The sequence below is a fragment of the Dipodomys ordii genome, unplaced genomic scaffold (assembly GCF_000151885.1).
Source record: "Dipodomys ordii isolate 6190 unplaced genomic scaffold, Dord_2.0 Scaffold90, whole genome shotgun sequence".
Taxonomy (NCBI): Eukaryota; Metazoa; Chordata; class Mammalia; order Rodentia; family Heteromyidae; genus Dipodomys; species Dipodomys ordii.
The window spans coordinates 8,659,752-8,676,674 of NW_012267306.1; the positions used below are offsets into that span (position 1 = coordinate 8,659,752).

Here is a 16,923-nt window from a genome sequence, read left to right on the forward strand (position 1 = left end):
CAAAGCCAAAAATTAAATATTAAGATGTTATTTGTGTTTTTAACTCTCACTTTTTCTCAAGTGTACCGTAGAGTTTTCCAGTAGCTATGAAAGTTGTCAGAACTTCATTTCTTTGATGGCTAATGGAATCTGTACTAGCCAATTGTTTATTTTCAAGTTTTTAAAATTTAGAATATGATAAACATAAATAGATTCAACCTATGTAAAATTAGTTTCTTTGAATTACTAAATAATTATCAAGAGTGTCAAGAGATTTTTAGACTGAAGTGTTTACCATCCACGACCTACACATTATAAACATTATTTTTTTAGGGTAGCCAACGACAAATTAAGGAAGCTTCTTTCCAATACCTTCTTACCATCTTTGTGTCAGTCTTTTCTGAGCCATCTCTCCATTGCATTTCAGAACTTTTTCTTTCATTCCTTATCAAATGTTACCTTATAAAGCTTGAAGATTAACAAATGAAATTTTTCAACTTACATAGGAAATTTAAAATGTTTCACTGGGCTTGGTTTAAATGGAATTACAATTTACCTGTTCACATCTATTACATCTTTCTTTTGTAATTTGACTGGTAAGTTCCCTGTCAGCTTTCATCAAGCTGCTTCAAATCCAAGATGGAGTGATGGAAGTATTAAAAGGTAGAACACATTTTACTTTTGTTCTTTCCTCATTTTATTTATTGAAAAAGCAACTGTTTATACAGTATTCCTTTTCTTTCTTGCATCGTTTTTCAAAAGCATTACTTCTCCTGTGTTTTTCAAATTAATTATGTTATCACAAACAATAGAATAACGGAAGACTATCACTTTGATTCAAATGTGAGGAAATACTGAAAGTTTCTTTATCTTTTCTCTAAGCTTTGACTCTTAATTTCAAAAATACAGTTCACTGTACTGTACATATTAATAGTAGTGAGTTTTTAAATATTTAAAGTTAAAAGTATCATTTAAACATTTATTATTTAATACTTATAGAGAGTATTTCTGAATTTCTTCTAAGTCATTTATTCATATTCTGCATATATTTATTTTTGAGTATTCACATTGTTGGTAATGCTACAATGGAAAAATATAAATCACCATCCCTTTGAATCTTAGATCTTAGTGTTATTTATTGTATAAACAATTTAAATGGATCTGAGAATTATGAACTATGAGAAAACTGTACTAACTCATTTCAACTGAGCTGGGGAAAGTTACTTAGTCATTGACTTAACTTTATATGCAACCAAACATCATCATGTTTAGCAATACCTAGAAATAAAGTTAATTATATTTAATTAGATCTAGTTCTGGTTCTCCCTCATAAGCATTACAATCTACTGCAACATATCCCACCACAGGACAGAGAAAGTTTTAGACAATGACCTGCTTGGAAATTAGTTAAACATAGATCTGTGGGACTATGCATGCATTATCAAATAATTATCTAAGATTTCTCTTCACGCTATCTAAAATTTCTCTTCACACTATGGCCATTGAACAAATCAATGCCCAGTATCTGTTGCGGCAGTAGCCACATAAATCATTTTGCTATAATTATTATTGATTTATGATAGTATCCCATTTATCAATAATCATGATCTACTAATCCAGGTGGTCATGATCTAAATTACCACAGCTTCCAGATTATATGATTAAGTGATTTCTTACAAAAGCAGGTCAGAACCAAAACATCTCATAAAAAGAAAATATACCTTGAAGGCAAAAATAGAGGATAATTGCAAACAGTATATGGAACCATCACATTTTGTTCAATATAAGGAAACAGTGTTTCCTAGTAATTTATTAGTTAACAAAATTTACTGTCATTTGATCTGATGAAGTTTTATACCATTACTTATAACTCTGAAGTGATCATTGATTCTATCATCCATAATGCCAGGGTAAGTGATCAGTTAGTGTGAGAAACACCTTCAAATTTCTGATAGGATTAGACTAGAACAGTTTAAACTGATCATGTAAAGGTCTTAAAGTCTCCAGTTACAATATCAATTCATATGGAAAGGGACATGTATAATCATGATTAAGAGCTTTGCAAGCTTCCTGGAATATAAGAAATGAGGCAGCTGATCCTTATCTCCTTCTCTGAAAGAACTTCATGAATATGAAATAAATTTTATGAGAAAAAATTATAGCAGTATTGCATTTTTCATAATTTGTAATACCTGTTAATTATGTGGTAACAATTATAACTAACACAGTCACTTAGTCATTTGTCTTCCTTCAACTGCAAAGCCAAATATTTAAAAATGACTTATATAGCTATCAGAACTATTTTCAATAATTTTATTTCTCCATATTGTAATTTTGGAGTATTGGAACACGCTATGAATAATCTGCACTGAAGCTATCGCCGTTGTTTCAGTATCCTGTTTCCTTTTTCTGAATTCCAATATGTATAGACTAAAGTAGATTTAGAAATAGAAAATTAAACTTGTGAAGTGCATATATCATACATAATCTCTCAATAAATTAACCCTGAACTATAATAGGAAATATGCAAAATATAATTGAATAAGGCATGAGGGAAAGCATATTGAACAATGCTAATCATATAAGAATTACATTTTCATATCCACAGTCAAATGAAATTATTTAAATAAAGTAAAATTTCAAAATCCTTCGGTGTAATAGCAACAAAAATATAACAGCAATAACAAATGAGAGGAAGAAAGGAAAGAAAAAAGACGGTGAAGAGGGGAGGGTGGGAGAGAAGTGGGAAAGAAGACAGATATTTGAAATTAGAACCAGATTAAAAGGAAACTACATCCCTTAAATTACATGATTTTTAAAATAATGAAGTAGTTCTCAGTTCTATTATTAAACGACTGAAATAAAAACTAGTTATTTGTGGAGGAGGGGTCCGGTCATAGGGTCTGAACTCTGGGCCTGTGCTCTGTTCCTCAGCTCTTCAGCTCAAGGCTAGCACTCTACCACTTGAGCCACAGTGCCACTTATGGCTATTTTTTTTCTGTTTATGTGGTGCTGAGGAATTGAACCCAGGGCCTTAAGCATGCAAAGCAAGTGATCTACCACTGAGCCACCTTCCCAGCCCTAAAAACTAATTTCTTAAGACCACATAATCTTAATATATCATGAATCATGTCTATCAAGATAGTATCTCATACTATATCCATCAAATAATTCAGGAAATTACATGCTAAATAAATATTAACTTATTACTGGAATAGTTTTAATTATCTCTGCACTGGAGTTCAGTTGTAACGCTAGGAACAGAGCATTGTAGACAGCAAGACAAAATGCATTGAATCACTGAATTCTGAGAGAGGCAAAGACTGTTAATTTTATAAAACAGAATGTGGTATAAAATTGGATTAAACTTTTCAAGTTATCCCGTTAATAATTTGTGATATAGAAGAATGTTATCTGTTTTTCTAAAAGCAAAACAGTGGTTCTGAAATAGGTTATCTTTGGAGTTCTTACCAGCTTTCAATTTCCATACTCAAAGTCTACAATTTGATCTGAGGATTCTGAGCAGAGCTGCCATTGGTGGTAGGTACAGTTTAGTTTATGTGTATTTTAATCTAGTAGAATGGAAAAATAGACCAAATTAATTAAAGACAGATGCACAAAGAGACACCACTAGACTTCATTAAGGTTAGCCCTGTGGACTAATAGACACAATGATGTCTAATCATCTACCAGCCAAAGAAAACAAAGAAGATAAATAAAAATTTACAATACATCAAATTGACTCACAGAAAATAAAAATTGTCCTAAGATGTCCCTTCAACAACTGAGCCTGAAAATTGTTCTACATTCTAAGACTTGCTCTTCTAAAGCACAAGGGACCTTTCCATAGTAGGACCTCACAAAGACAGTAGATACACACAGAGGAAAGCGATGGCCCCAAAACTATCAGATTTTGTTTTTCAGAAGCTCAATTCTTCCATAAAACAATCATTTCCATATATAATTAACTGTGTCCAATCATACATAGTAGTATATGATTTCTCAAATTCTGATTAAAAGGGTTAGAAGAATACTTAATAATCATTAATGTAGATATCATAAAATTATGGAAGATTATGTTTCAGACTTAGACTGCTAACTTCTTACTCATTTATGTAGACTCAAACTTAAATGTTGATTTGCAGAAACATTAAATAGATGTATGCTTGTTTCATTTATGTGCATACTGTCCATGGATTTGGATTATTCTTTTACAATATTATTTACATATTATACTGGTACTGGGGCTCATGCTCTGGGACTCATCAAGACCTCATGCTCTGACTTGTTTTGCTCATGGCTGGAGCTCCACCCCTTGAACTATGCCTCCACTTCTACCTTCTTGCTAGCTACTTGGAGAGACCTGGATTCTTCTGTCTTGGCTGACTTTGAATTTAATCCTCAGATCTCCCTGTCCACTGTAGCCAGGATTAAGGCATGAGCCACCAGCAACTGGCTTTATTTTCATTTAAATCCTGATAGCACTTTCACAGGCTTACAAAAATAAGATTGATTTTTGTTCAAAAAGATAGAGAAGAAAATTATTCTCTCAAATTATTACTAGCCTTGTTCCTTTCTACTTAATATACTACTTTAAGTTCCATATACATTTTTCACATTTCTCCAAAGAAGAACAGAACTACTAGAAATCATATCCACCCAAAGTGAAATTGACCAAATATAAGATTCTTTTGAAATATAAGTATTAACATACAAATAGTCGCACACTATTTCTATGCAAATCTTATGCACTGTGATGGCTCTTGGATGAAAATAATCATAATTTAACAAGGATAAATTGCTTTAAAAATGTCTAGCTGGGCACTGTTGGCTCACACCTCAAATCCTAGTGCCTCCATCTCTAATTACCCAACAAAAATGCCACACTGAATGCATGAGTTAAGTGGCAGAGCACCAGTTATGAGCAAGAAAGTTGAGTAGGGCTGTACTTGCATAAAAATCAATAATAATAATAATAATATCAATTAAAATTTGTCTTTGAAAATAACATATTTGGATTTTTGTTGATGAAACCACTGTTTTCCATTCAGTATTGTAAAATATTATCAATCTAGTTAGTTATGTTGTATAATGCCAATCAAAAAGCAAAACAGCTTGCCTTTTCAATCAATTGACAAATATGGCTTATTATATGGTAATTATGCAATTACTTCATGTCATACAGGGTTCATAATTTTATATTGTAGCTACAGTACCTTTATACATTTAAGTTCCCCTTTTAATTTTAAGTGTTCTTTAACACTAGATAATATCTGAGTTCCTTCATTATAACGTCGAGAAAATATTATATCTTTTCCTGCAAATCTAGTCCAACAGCTACCTAGTGATGCTTTGGTAACTGACTATTCAGACATTTTCCCAGATAGTTGACATACAGCTGATACAAATTAAAAACACTTGACACATAATTGATTCTATTTTTTATATATTCACTTATTTGGAGGGGGAATGTTTATATTACTGAAATAGTTAAGAAACTTCTGGTGATTTTAATATATTCACTTATTTGGAGGGGGAATGTTTATATTACTGAAATAGTTATGAAACTTCTGGTGACTTTAAAGAATCTGCTATTTCTGAAATGGTAAAAAGGAAGATGTGAGAAGCAGCTAAATCTCAGGTACCCTGGTGATATCCTTAAAGGGTCTATGTTTTCATTTCCCTTGTTTCTTTCTTTTCCTTGTAAGTTAGTAAAGATTCCCCACAGATTTATCACTATATTCTTATGAAGTAATATGTACATATCTTAATATCATGAAGTAATTGTTGATTATTCACTCATTAGTATGAATCCATTCATATGTGAGATAACTGTTAATTCTTTAGTATGAAGCCATTCAACTGACATATTTGTTGAACACAGAGACTGAGTCCTTTTGTAGTTTAGAACACATATAAATTTAGAGGAGGACTGAAGTAAATTCATTTTCAAAAATTATGCAAGCTGAAAAATACATGGGACTCTCATAGATAGTAAAGTCCTGAAGAAGAGATAGACATTTGGATGGGGAATAACACAGAAGAGTGGGATCCTGCTTTACCTCATTCCTCCTAATGCAGTCCTATGTCACAGACATCTCTGACGCCACTGTTTCTTAATGAAAAACTTCAGGCTTCAAGTAATGACAGAATAGGATGAGATTCAAAGCCATATCAAGATCATCAAATATCAACCATTTCTAAAACATGCTAGATAAACTTCCTCATAAAATATAAGCAAATATTGGCCTCTTCCTTCTTTTTATTTAAAAATTTCCTTCCAATGTCCCTTAAATCTAGAACTCTGCTAACAATATATTCTATCTCTATTGCATAAATTGCAGAAAAATTTGTATGGTCCTATTAAAATTAAATTTATATACACACCAAAAATATCAAAATATTGAAACAAGTCCAAATCATTAACCATGAAATGTGCAAAAAGAAATTTTTAAAACCTTTTAATTTTTAAAAGCCTCTTGGAGATAGGTACATCCCCATCAAAGCCAGCACAGAATTCTGTTACTGGCTGAAATTATCTTCTTTTGCATCATCACCTCTAAAGAATCAAACAGATAATCAATAGTTAATGTGGGGGAAAAGTTAAGCAAGTTCCTAAAAAATGTATATTTCTAACAACCAAAGTTTTTCTAAAGTTTCAGTGAAATAGCCAAAATTCTTATTTGTTTGCCATATCATTGTTTTAATTTTATGCGAACCACAAAAAAGTAATGTAAATTTATACTCAGTATAAAATACTGGGTCTCTTTGTACCTACACATAATTTAGGGTTTTAAATGTACAATGAAAACATAAACTTCTCATTACCAATTAAGGACACAAAGAAGAAAGACAGGATGACAAATGTGGTAGAGCTCTTGCCATAGCTGGTTCTTTATAATCATAAAAGAAAGTGTATATTTATACATTTGGAGGTCACAGTGAGCTTCACTTATTGACTATAGTGTTGACTCTTCCCACATTGGCAGCCAAGCCTACCAATCACCGGCCTGCAGACAGCTCCGTATCCACCGGCTCCTCGGGCAGCAGCTTTGGCAGTGGGTATAGTGTGGACAGTGAAGGAAGCAGCAGCACTGCAGGGGAGACTAATCTATTTCCTATTCCAAGGATGTAAGTGTCTTTTTTTTAACTACAAAGTTAACAGTATCATGAGTAAGAGGTTCTTAACATTTAACCGGAAATAACTACAGAATTATCCAATTCTGAATCATTGTACTTGAAACTTTTGAATTGTTTATGTCTACCTAAAAATAGATTACTCACAATAGATTAGATTCATTCGGTTAATTCTAAAGATGACTAGCAGCCACTACCAGCACTGCATTTAATGTAGAATCTGCAGAATAACAATAATGTCTTAATCACAAAAAATGACCATGATGTTATTGTTATTGAGATAAAGAGTCTAATTTACTTTGAACAGCAAGACATTTAAACAAATGCAAAGAATGTATGTCATCTTTGAAACAGATGACACACTAGACTAATTATACGCATGTTTCTGTTGTAAATCTATGTTAAAATTAAAGGTTTTGAAGTGTTATGGTAACTTCTAAAGCAAATCCCAGGTAGTATATATGTCATCGAGCCAGATCTCCTGGAATAAAACTCATTAATTGCATGTTGAACCTCAAGAAAATAATTTTTCACATCAAATGAAAAACTAAAGCAGATTGTGTATAGAATGTTAGAAAAGGTTTAGGTTTAATCAAGTTGATAGCAAAAGTTAGCAGCATTCACAATAAATATGTAGGTTATATCTGAATCTATATCAAATCTAAACTTCTACAACTTTCCTTCTCATTGACAGTCCTATGAGTGATGAAACCACTAGATCATCCATATTCCAGGATGTAGGCCAGAAAAAATATGGCCTGATACATGTTTTGGTGTTTTCTGGGGAGGAGTTTTGTTTTGTTTTCTGTTTGTTTTTTTTTTAAAGACACTGAATCAAAATGGCTTTGCAATGTTAATTATTCACAAGAATAAATAAAAGAATAATATTTTGTGACTTGTGGACATTGAAAACAACTGAGATTTTAATAAGCATGTGCTAAATTGTGTTGGAACTTATCCATTTCCATTAGTTTATTTTACCTGATGCTGCACAGGTGAATACCACAGAGACCTTCCACATCCCTTGCTATCAAGCCCTTTCCACAGTTTGCTGACCCTGACAGAGACTATTGATAAAGGGTCTCTTGTTTTCTACAATGCTATGTATTTAGTTGTAGAAATTCTCATCATTTTAATACTAAAGATTTTATTAACATTTAATATTGATTGCCAGAATAGTCCTAAAAGTTAGATAGGTATTCAAAGTAAAATTGAAAAATAATAGGAAAAATGAATTTTGGCAGTGGGTAATGTGTCTATTTTGTAGTTTTCAAATTATATTTTTGATCTTAAATGAGGAAATTATTATTCTATCACCAGTCTATCTAAGGGGTTTTTGAATTTGTCCTGTAGATTCAGTTGAATTTTTTATACTTGATCAGTTCTATTTTATTAGAAATTCTTTCTAAAAAGAGTCAGATCTCATTAAACTTTGGCATCTAATAATCCTGTATAACTGAAAAGAATTTTGGCAAACTCATTCATCTCTCAGCTGGAAATAGTATATGAATTTGTATAGGCTTTGCACCAAAAACAATTTGATATTCTAGCTTATCAGTGCCTTTCAGAACATATAACTTAACAGTATACATGCATATTACATTCCATTTTAAGTAATTTTCCATTTTCCTCATTAAAATTAAAATCTCTCAAAATTGTCTATCATGCTACTGATTGGAAATATTAGCAGGAGAAAATTTACTTTCTAAAAACCTGACCTGCAATATGTAAGAAATTCTATTTGTTAGTTCTTTTAAATGGCCCATCTGTCTAACAGAATTGTTCCTTGAGCTGGCACTAGTGTTCAGTAAATACTTGGTGACTGATTTAAAATATTTAAATTTTAAAACATGTAGTTAGAATTGTCTGACTTGAAGATTATTGATTGAGAATTCAGAAAAAGTGTCTTCACAGGACTCACTGTGACATTTTCCTTGTACTTCAATGCTATGTACATTTGTACAATCTTCCTCAGGAATTTACCACATAATTTGGCTAAGTATCTGATATTTATAACAGTTTTTAAAAGAAAGAAAGAGTGTAATTAAATTTCATCATTAAAGTATTACATCTAGGGCTCAAGTCTAAAAATTATTTTGAAATTACCTTATAATTACTAAAATACAACTATTATTAAAGAGTGACAAAGTGATATTTTTTTTTAGTATTTTGAGCTTCAGGATTGGCAATACTACAAGAATCCTTGCATCAAATAGTTTGGCTTAGTATAAAGATCTCTTTGGGCTCATTCAACCAACGTAGACATTGCTGCTAAGTGATTAAGATTTTCTTCCTTTCTGAAAGTAACAGACAGCAGAGTTCACTTTTTAACTTAATGAATCTTAGAGTAGCAATTACACAAACTGAACTTTTGTGCATTTTTAAACAAGACGATGTATTAGCTGCAGACTCTCCCACATACAAACACACATAATAAATTACACCATTTGTATGCACTTGGCCCTCATGTGATCATTTAGTTAAAATTTGTGCTTAAATCACTGACCTGGAATTGTCATAATGGAAGAATGTAAAAGCTTTCAAAATATAATAAAGTTGAAATTTACTTTAGCTCTTCCTTTGTTGTGTGCAGAATTAGTTCAATATCTTCTCTGAAGTAGATTAACAGGACCTTTAGAGCATTTTTCAAATAAGTTATGATTAGATTCTTAATAAGTAAGTATCATTACATTTCCAGCAGGTTGAGCATAAAAAATTATTTTTGTGTGGAACAGAATTAATTGTGAACAAATGCTGCTATGTTAGAATTATGGTTTAGGAAGCCAACGTCAAGATGTTTTTTGTTGAAACATAATTTTTGACATTTAGGAGTTTTTAATTCCATCATTTTGTAACGCCTTATGCAAGAACGCAGGAGGTTAATTCCACAGTGTTTTGAATTCCTAGGAGTCCTTCCATTGGCAGAAGCAGTAAGTGGCTGACAGTGTTTTGGCTGGTCTATTACCAATATTCTAAACTCACATTTAGAGTACTGTGGAATCTTCCTCCAGGTGCTCCTCTCAAAATCTTGAAGTTGAATTTTAAAAATGAGTAAGGTATTTAATCTTAGTTTTGAGCTGAATTGTTTGCAACCTATTTACCTATTACCCCAATCTATTTATAGAATGTTTATAATTCCCCAGACTCTGTGTTAAATAGCAGTTTCCATTTGATGTTATATGCAAAAAGTATCTCATGTTACTGCCCTTCTATTGTAAAAGAACAAGCAATCTTCAGCAGGTACTTTGCCTTAAATTATACACAGCAAGAAATTGCAAAAAGAACAGAAACCAAACAGTCTGGCTTTTAAAGTCAGTGTATTATTCATCACAGCTGAAAACACAAGAAAGATCTGAAAAACAGTGATAGATTGAAAGGAAAGCATCTATCTTGTCGTAGTTTAAACTATAGATTATTTACTTTGGTTTCTTAATGAGATTAAAACATGTATTGCTTGAGATCATATAATGTTTCAGTAAATAGTTACATATACAGTGTTCATTATTAGGGTAAACATATCCATCCCCTCAACCATTTGTCCTTTTATGTCTTTAAAAATATTTTTAATCCTTTTCTAGCTTCCTTGATATGAACCATATATTATCATTATGTGTACTTCTCCTAATCAGAATTTAATCACAGAGAGCAACTTTCTCCTCACCTTTCCTTACTCAGTCCTTTTCCAGATTTTAGTCAGCAATATTCTACCTGCAACACGTATGAAATTAACTTTTCAGATTCTACATGTAAATGAGATCTGTATGTTTTTGTCTCTCTTTTCCTGGCTCATTTCACTTAATATAATACGTACAAGTTTCATTATGCTAGTGAAAGTGACAGAACTTCATCCTCTTAATGATTGAATAGTATTTCACTATGTATATTTACCATATTTTCCTATCCATTCAACAGTTAGTGAAATGTTTTGCTTATTGTAAATAATGCTGCAACAAACATGGGTATGCAGATATAAAAAATACTAATTTCATTTCTTTTGGCTATATCCCCAGATGAGGAATTGCAAGATTAGTGTGGTAGGCTCTATTTTTATTTTTGATTTTTGAAAAAGCTCAATTTAGTGTTCCAAGATGGTTGTACTAATTTACATTCCCACCAATAATGTGTAAGAAAGGGTTCCCTTTTCTCCACCTCCTCCTCAACACTTGGCATTCTGCAGCCATTGCTACTGGAGCTGTATCTCATTGTGTTCTTAATTTACATTTTCTTGGATTTTTCCTATATACTTCTTGGTCATTGTAAGGTGATTTTTTTAAAAAATAAGATTCTATCTTGGTTAAGATTTATTTCCATGTGTCATGAAATTCATTCGTTCCCTTCTCACCAATCTGTAACTACTAGTCACAAAGGATGCAGACAGAATAACTCATCAGCAGTTACATATGGACAAAGAATGACAACTGTTTGAGGACATGGATTTACATGACCATGTTTCACATTAACCATGAACATTAGAGCATCACAGGATATCCCATTGTGTGAGCAATTTATGTTTTTATATATCAGTTAAAGAATGTTTAAGAAAGCCGGGCACCGGTGGCTCATGCCTGTAATCCTAGCTACTGAGGAGGCTGAGATCTAAGGATCATGGTTCAAAGCCAGCCCAGGTAGAAAAGATTCTTATCTCCAATAAACCACTAGAAAACTGGAAGTGGCGCTGTGGCTCAAGAGGTAGAGTGCTCGCCTTGAGCTGAAGAGCTGAGGAACGGTGCCCAAGCCCAGAGTTTAAGCCCCACGACCGACCCCCCAAAAAAAAAGTTTAAGAAAAATAAAAATATAATTTGAAAATTTCATAATGGATTGATTTTTTAATAAATAACTATAAATAAAATGTATTGAATTTTGAAATAAGGTTTAGAGTGACAAGGAATAATAAATGCCCCTGCTAAAATTAATGTTAAATCTGAGCATTATGGCACACACCTGTAATCCCAATGCTCAAAGAAATTGAAGAAGGAACATCAAGAGTTCAAAGACAGCTTGGTTTAGACAGATAGACTCTGTCTAATGAAATAAAAAGCAATGAAACTCTTTAATTAACATGACATAGAACAATTAACTGGATATTTGCCACACCAAAAATTCGTTGCAAGTTTGAATACATATGTACTTGAATTTTTAAACATAATTTCCTCATTTACATTTGGACGTCATAACAGCATATATCATTTTTAAACAGTGGGAAGATGGGACAGAATGGACAGGAGCCTGTAAAACAGCCAGGAGTGGGAGTAACACTAGCAGACACTGAAGGTAGGTTAAACTTTATACTATTGCATTTTGGTACACCTACATACTACATTATCAATTCTTTCTTCTGAAATTTATATGCTATTGGTAAGATCATTAGATAGTAAATCACCACTAAGGAATTAAAATGACTTTGTATTCATTTTAATAATTATGCAATGTTCCCATTTATGTTCAAAACTCAAATACTGAAAATTGAAGAGAATGAAGAGTGAACAAGATGCCAGGAAGACAGTCAAAGGCTTTCTCAGGGAAAAAAATAACTATGTTTCTTGAAAATTAAAGATGTAGCTTAAAATATGATGCAAATATTTCTAGAGCTTTAGAAAATGTGGTACATATAAAGAATAGAGAATATTATAAAGATGAATAGAACTATGACATTTTGGGGAATGAATGGAACTGAAGATCATCATGTTAACTTTGAAAGCTCGCTTCAGAAAGATAATATTGCATGTTTTCACTCATATGTGAAATCTAGACCGATCTAAAAAAAATACTATGACAGGACTGGAAAAGGAGACTGTTCGGGAGTGTGAACTAGCAGTGTGTAGGTTGGAGACAAGGAGATAGCTCTGGGTGAATAATAAAGAAATATAGCATATGTGTATGTATATGTTTATGTATATGTATATGTCTAGGAAATAGACTGTGAGGGGCTGGGAAGGTGGCTCAGTGGTAGAGTGCTTGCCTTGCCTGCATGAGGCCCTGTGTTCGATTCCTCAGCACCACATAAGCAGGAAATAGCCTGTGAGAAGACAGCATGGGAAGAACAAAGAAAATAGCTCAGAGTACCTCTGCGTGGCTAAACACAGTATTGTACATGGTGATCCCATAAGTGCATCAAATGACACATGCTTGGACTCTATTGAACCTATTCCTCACTTTACCACTTTGACTCCTGTACTTTTTCATAATACAGTATTTGTACCATGGTTTGAATATTTTATTACTACTCTTTCATTTAAATTACCTACTTTTATTCTTTTCTTGTAAGAATGAAAAATTCTTTGACTAGAAATCTGCCTTATTCATGCTGGCATTCCAGAATTTACCAAAATGCCTTTCCCATGGATCTGCTTAAGGAATGGTTGTTGAATAGCCTGGTGTGGGATGGTACCAGCTTGTAATTCCAGCTAAAATGAAATTTTCAGCTGCATTGCTGTCCAAAGCTGGCCTTGAGCAAAAATTTAAGACCCTCTTCGATAAACAACGAAGGCATAACAAGGAGGGAAGGTAGGCTGAGAACATAGAAGAGCACTTACTAAGCAGCATGTGACATGAGTTCAAACCTCAGTACCAAAAACAAAAGAAAAAAGATTGTTGAGAGAATGAATAACCAATATGATTGTATATAAAACTAATAGTTTTTCATATGCTTCTATGATTCAGGTATAGACAAAAGCAATTTATATTATTTTAGAAATTTTGTTTTCCCTTTTAACAAAGTTTATAAATAAAATTATTTTGGTAAAAAATGTTAAGAGCTGTAAATGAAGAAAAACTGTTCACCCTATACTCTTTCCTTCTTAAATATCAGTCTCACAAAATGCTTGTTTTTGAAGATAGAGCCAATCAGAGAACACTTTATTTTACATAAACTGATGTTTCAATGTTTATATTTTGGTGAACCTGACCAACAGTTGATTTCAGATTAGTTATTGACCAGAAGAGCAGGATTGAGGGTGGGAACAAAGGTGAAATGTAATGTAATAAATTATTTATAGGCATGTTGTCTTTTGGGATAACAGTATTGTAGTAGATTTCTTTTTACTTAGTTAAGACAGATCCTATATGATAATAAAATTTCCACTTGTATTCATCAATAAAGCTAGCCTATATGAGATATGTGAAAGATAGCTAAATGCAAAAAATATTGACCTTTTAGAAACAATCTTAACTTATGAAGAACATATAAACAGAGCAGGGAGAAAATTATGGAATGCATTTGCTCTGAGAAAATGGGAGATGGAATCAATTTATAGTGCAGTCTAGTTTCATCCATGTAGAAATAGGGAATCAAGTTTATATTGTACTTGAAGTATAAGTATGACTTACGTTTTGTTTTGTTTTGTGATACCCAAGAGAGCCTTTGCTTTCTTTTGTTGTTGGCGAATTTTAACTGACTACTCAATGGGAAAGAAAAACAAAATCAATGCAATTTTCTTTTAAACAAATATAGTTTCCCAATTGTATTTTATTCCTTCTAGGTGTTGAGAAGGCGCTAGAGAAACCAGTTTCTTGTTGCTCTTTGTCTCTCTCTGTCTCTCTGTCTGTCTGTCTCTCTCCATACACACACAAACACACACACACACACACACACACACACACACACACACACACACACCACTGTTGTCAAAATAAATTATCCTTGGAATGTCCCATTTCATCTTGAGCTTTATGAACATAATGGCCCATTCTAGGGTGACCTGATCTGCAAATGTCTGATGTAGCATCAAAATCTAATATAAATCATAGATTATGTAATATACATAGACCAAAGTACAACAGATTTTAGGAAACCACTAGATAGTTTGTTTCCATAAATTTTTTATTTTTGTTTTAGCATGTAATATACAGGATGAAAACATCAATATTTTATTTAGTTGAAACTTTCTGGTGAGAATGCTATTGGGGTTTTTAATGCAAAATAGCCAAGTCCTAGTGCCACTTCCTCTAACTTCTGATTTTTTTAAAAAAAAATCAACTTCCTAGTTGTGTTTCACTAATAATGTTTCACTTTATTTTCAACAATGACTCGTAAGTCATGAAATTAATTAAATAGATCATATTAAGAGCTCTATCAGAGGTTCTAAGATTCTGAACTAAGTTGTAGAAAAAGAATGCTTTCTTGGACTATCTCTACTAATGAATGGCTGAGTTTGTATGACTAAAATAAGAGAATAAAGTACAAATAGGTAGTTTTGGCACATGATTAACACGCTTTTGGTTGATGGATGAGACAGAGCCATTTGGACACCATCCAAAGAAGTGATATTATTCAGGACAGATCAAATATTGCACAACTGTGATATAAACCCATTTTGTTTTTTAAAACATTTAGATCAAGATAATTAGACATTCTAACTGTATGTAATTTTTCCCCAATTCACAATAGAAATTCTAACTAACACTCTGTGGATAGCCTTTCACTACATCTTTGATTAATTAGTTGTATTTGATAGTGTTCATTTTTATCACTACGTAGGCATCTTTGTAAAAATCACCTTTGTACAATTATTTTCCTGAAATGGATGTTTTCACACATTAGCAAGCATTGCGATCACAACTTTCTATGAGATTTGAATTTCTTGGCTGCATGCATCTTATTCAAAGGAGAAATAACTCTAAAAAATATTTATTTTCAAGGACCTTGGGAGCCTGAATATAGTTTCAGTAAAAATGAAAATGCATTCTTTATTCTCATTAGACCAAAACAAGTAAAGCTCTACCATGATAGAGATGTAATAAGCTGCACTCTTGAGTGTTTTCAAATAATTGAGTGAGAAAGATCATCCACAAGACATGATTCAATGCCTTACTGGATATGTGTATTTTAAGCAAACAATGAATGTTGTATATTTTACTATGCTATATATTTCTATTTATTATATAATATATATTTAATATATAATGAAAATGTTATTCATATTGGCTTGTTTTAGGTGATAATGCACTTTATAGCATCTGTGATTCTATAATGTCAATTGTAGGACAGAAATGACACCTGCATTAAACAGAAAAAAAAAATCTAAGAATTGCAGTACTTGATACTGAGCAAGATAAACACAGATAAAAAGACTTTTAAAAACATCATTCTCTCAGCTGGGCATGGTTAGTTACTCCAACCTATACACCCAGTTACTTGGGAGGCAGAGATGAAGAAGATTGTGGTTTGAAACTAGCTTTGCCCAAAGTGAATAATATCCCCAATCTTAGTAAATAATCAAGGCATGGCAGTACATACTTGTGAATGCATCTATTTAAAAAGTTGGGTAGAACTATCACAGGCTATAGCTGGCCCCATGAAGAAAACAAAGACTCTATCTAAAAATGATTAAATCAAAAAGGACTGGCAATGTGACTTCTGTGGTAGAGTAGTAGAGAACTTGCATAACAAGTGTGAGGCTTTGAGTTCAAACACAAGTACCATCAAAAATTAATAACTTATGCAAATACTTTCTTCATTAACTAGAAAAAAGCAAATGAATTAACTAGTAGGTAACTTTAAAGGGTTTACAAATAGGAATGGTGAAGTGCTCTGTGTATTAATTAATTAATTAATTTTATTGTGAAAATACTGTACAGAAGGGTTACATTACATGGGCAAGATAATGAGTACATTTCTTTTTTTTCAGGTAAGGGGGTGGTAAAGAGAGAGAGCTGGGAAAGAGAGATAAGAGCTAGAAAAGAAGAGAGAGATCAGAGAGAGCAGAGAGCAGAGAGAGCTAGAAAAGAGCAGAGAGAGCATGAGTACATTTCTTATCAAACATTGTAGCATCTTCCTTTGTTTCCCCTTCCCATCCCTTCACATCCTCC

General features: G+C 32.4%; 1 protein-coding gene across 1 annotated transcript in view; it reads left to right on the top strand.

The window, feature by feature from the left end:
- The window catches only part of Pclo (piccolo presynaptic cytomatrix protein), a 277,792-nt gene that overhangs the window by 237,989 nt on the left and 22,880 nt on the right, over nucleotides 1-16,923 (top strand). The window contains exons 23-24 of the mRNA XM_013026022.1: nucleotides 6,969-7,110; nucleotides 12,314-12,387. Of these exons, the coding sequence (XP_012881476.1) occupies nucleotides 6,969-7,110; nucleotides 12,314-12,387 (216 nt within the window). The remainder of the gene's footprint in view (nucleotides 1-6,968; nucleotides 7,111-12,313; nucleotides 12,388-16,923) is intronic.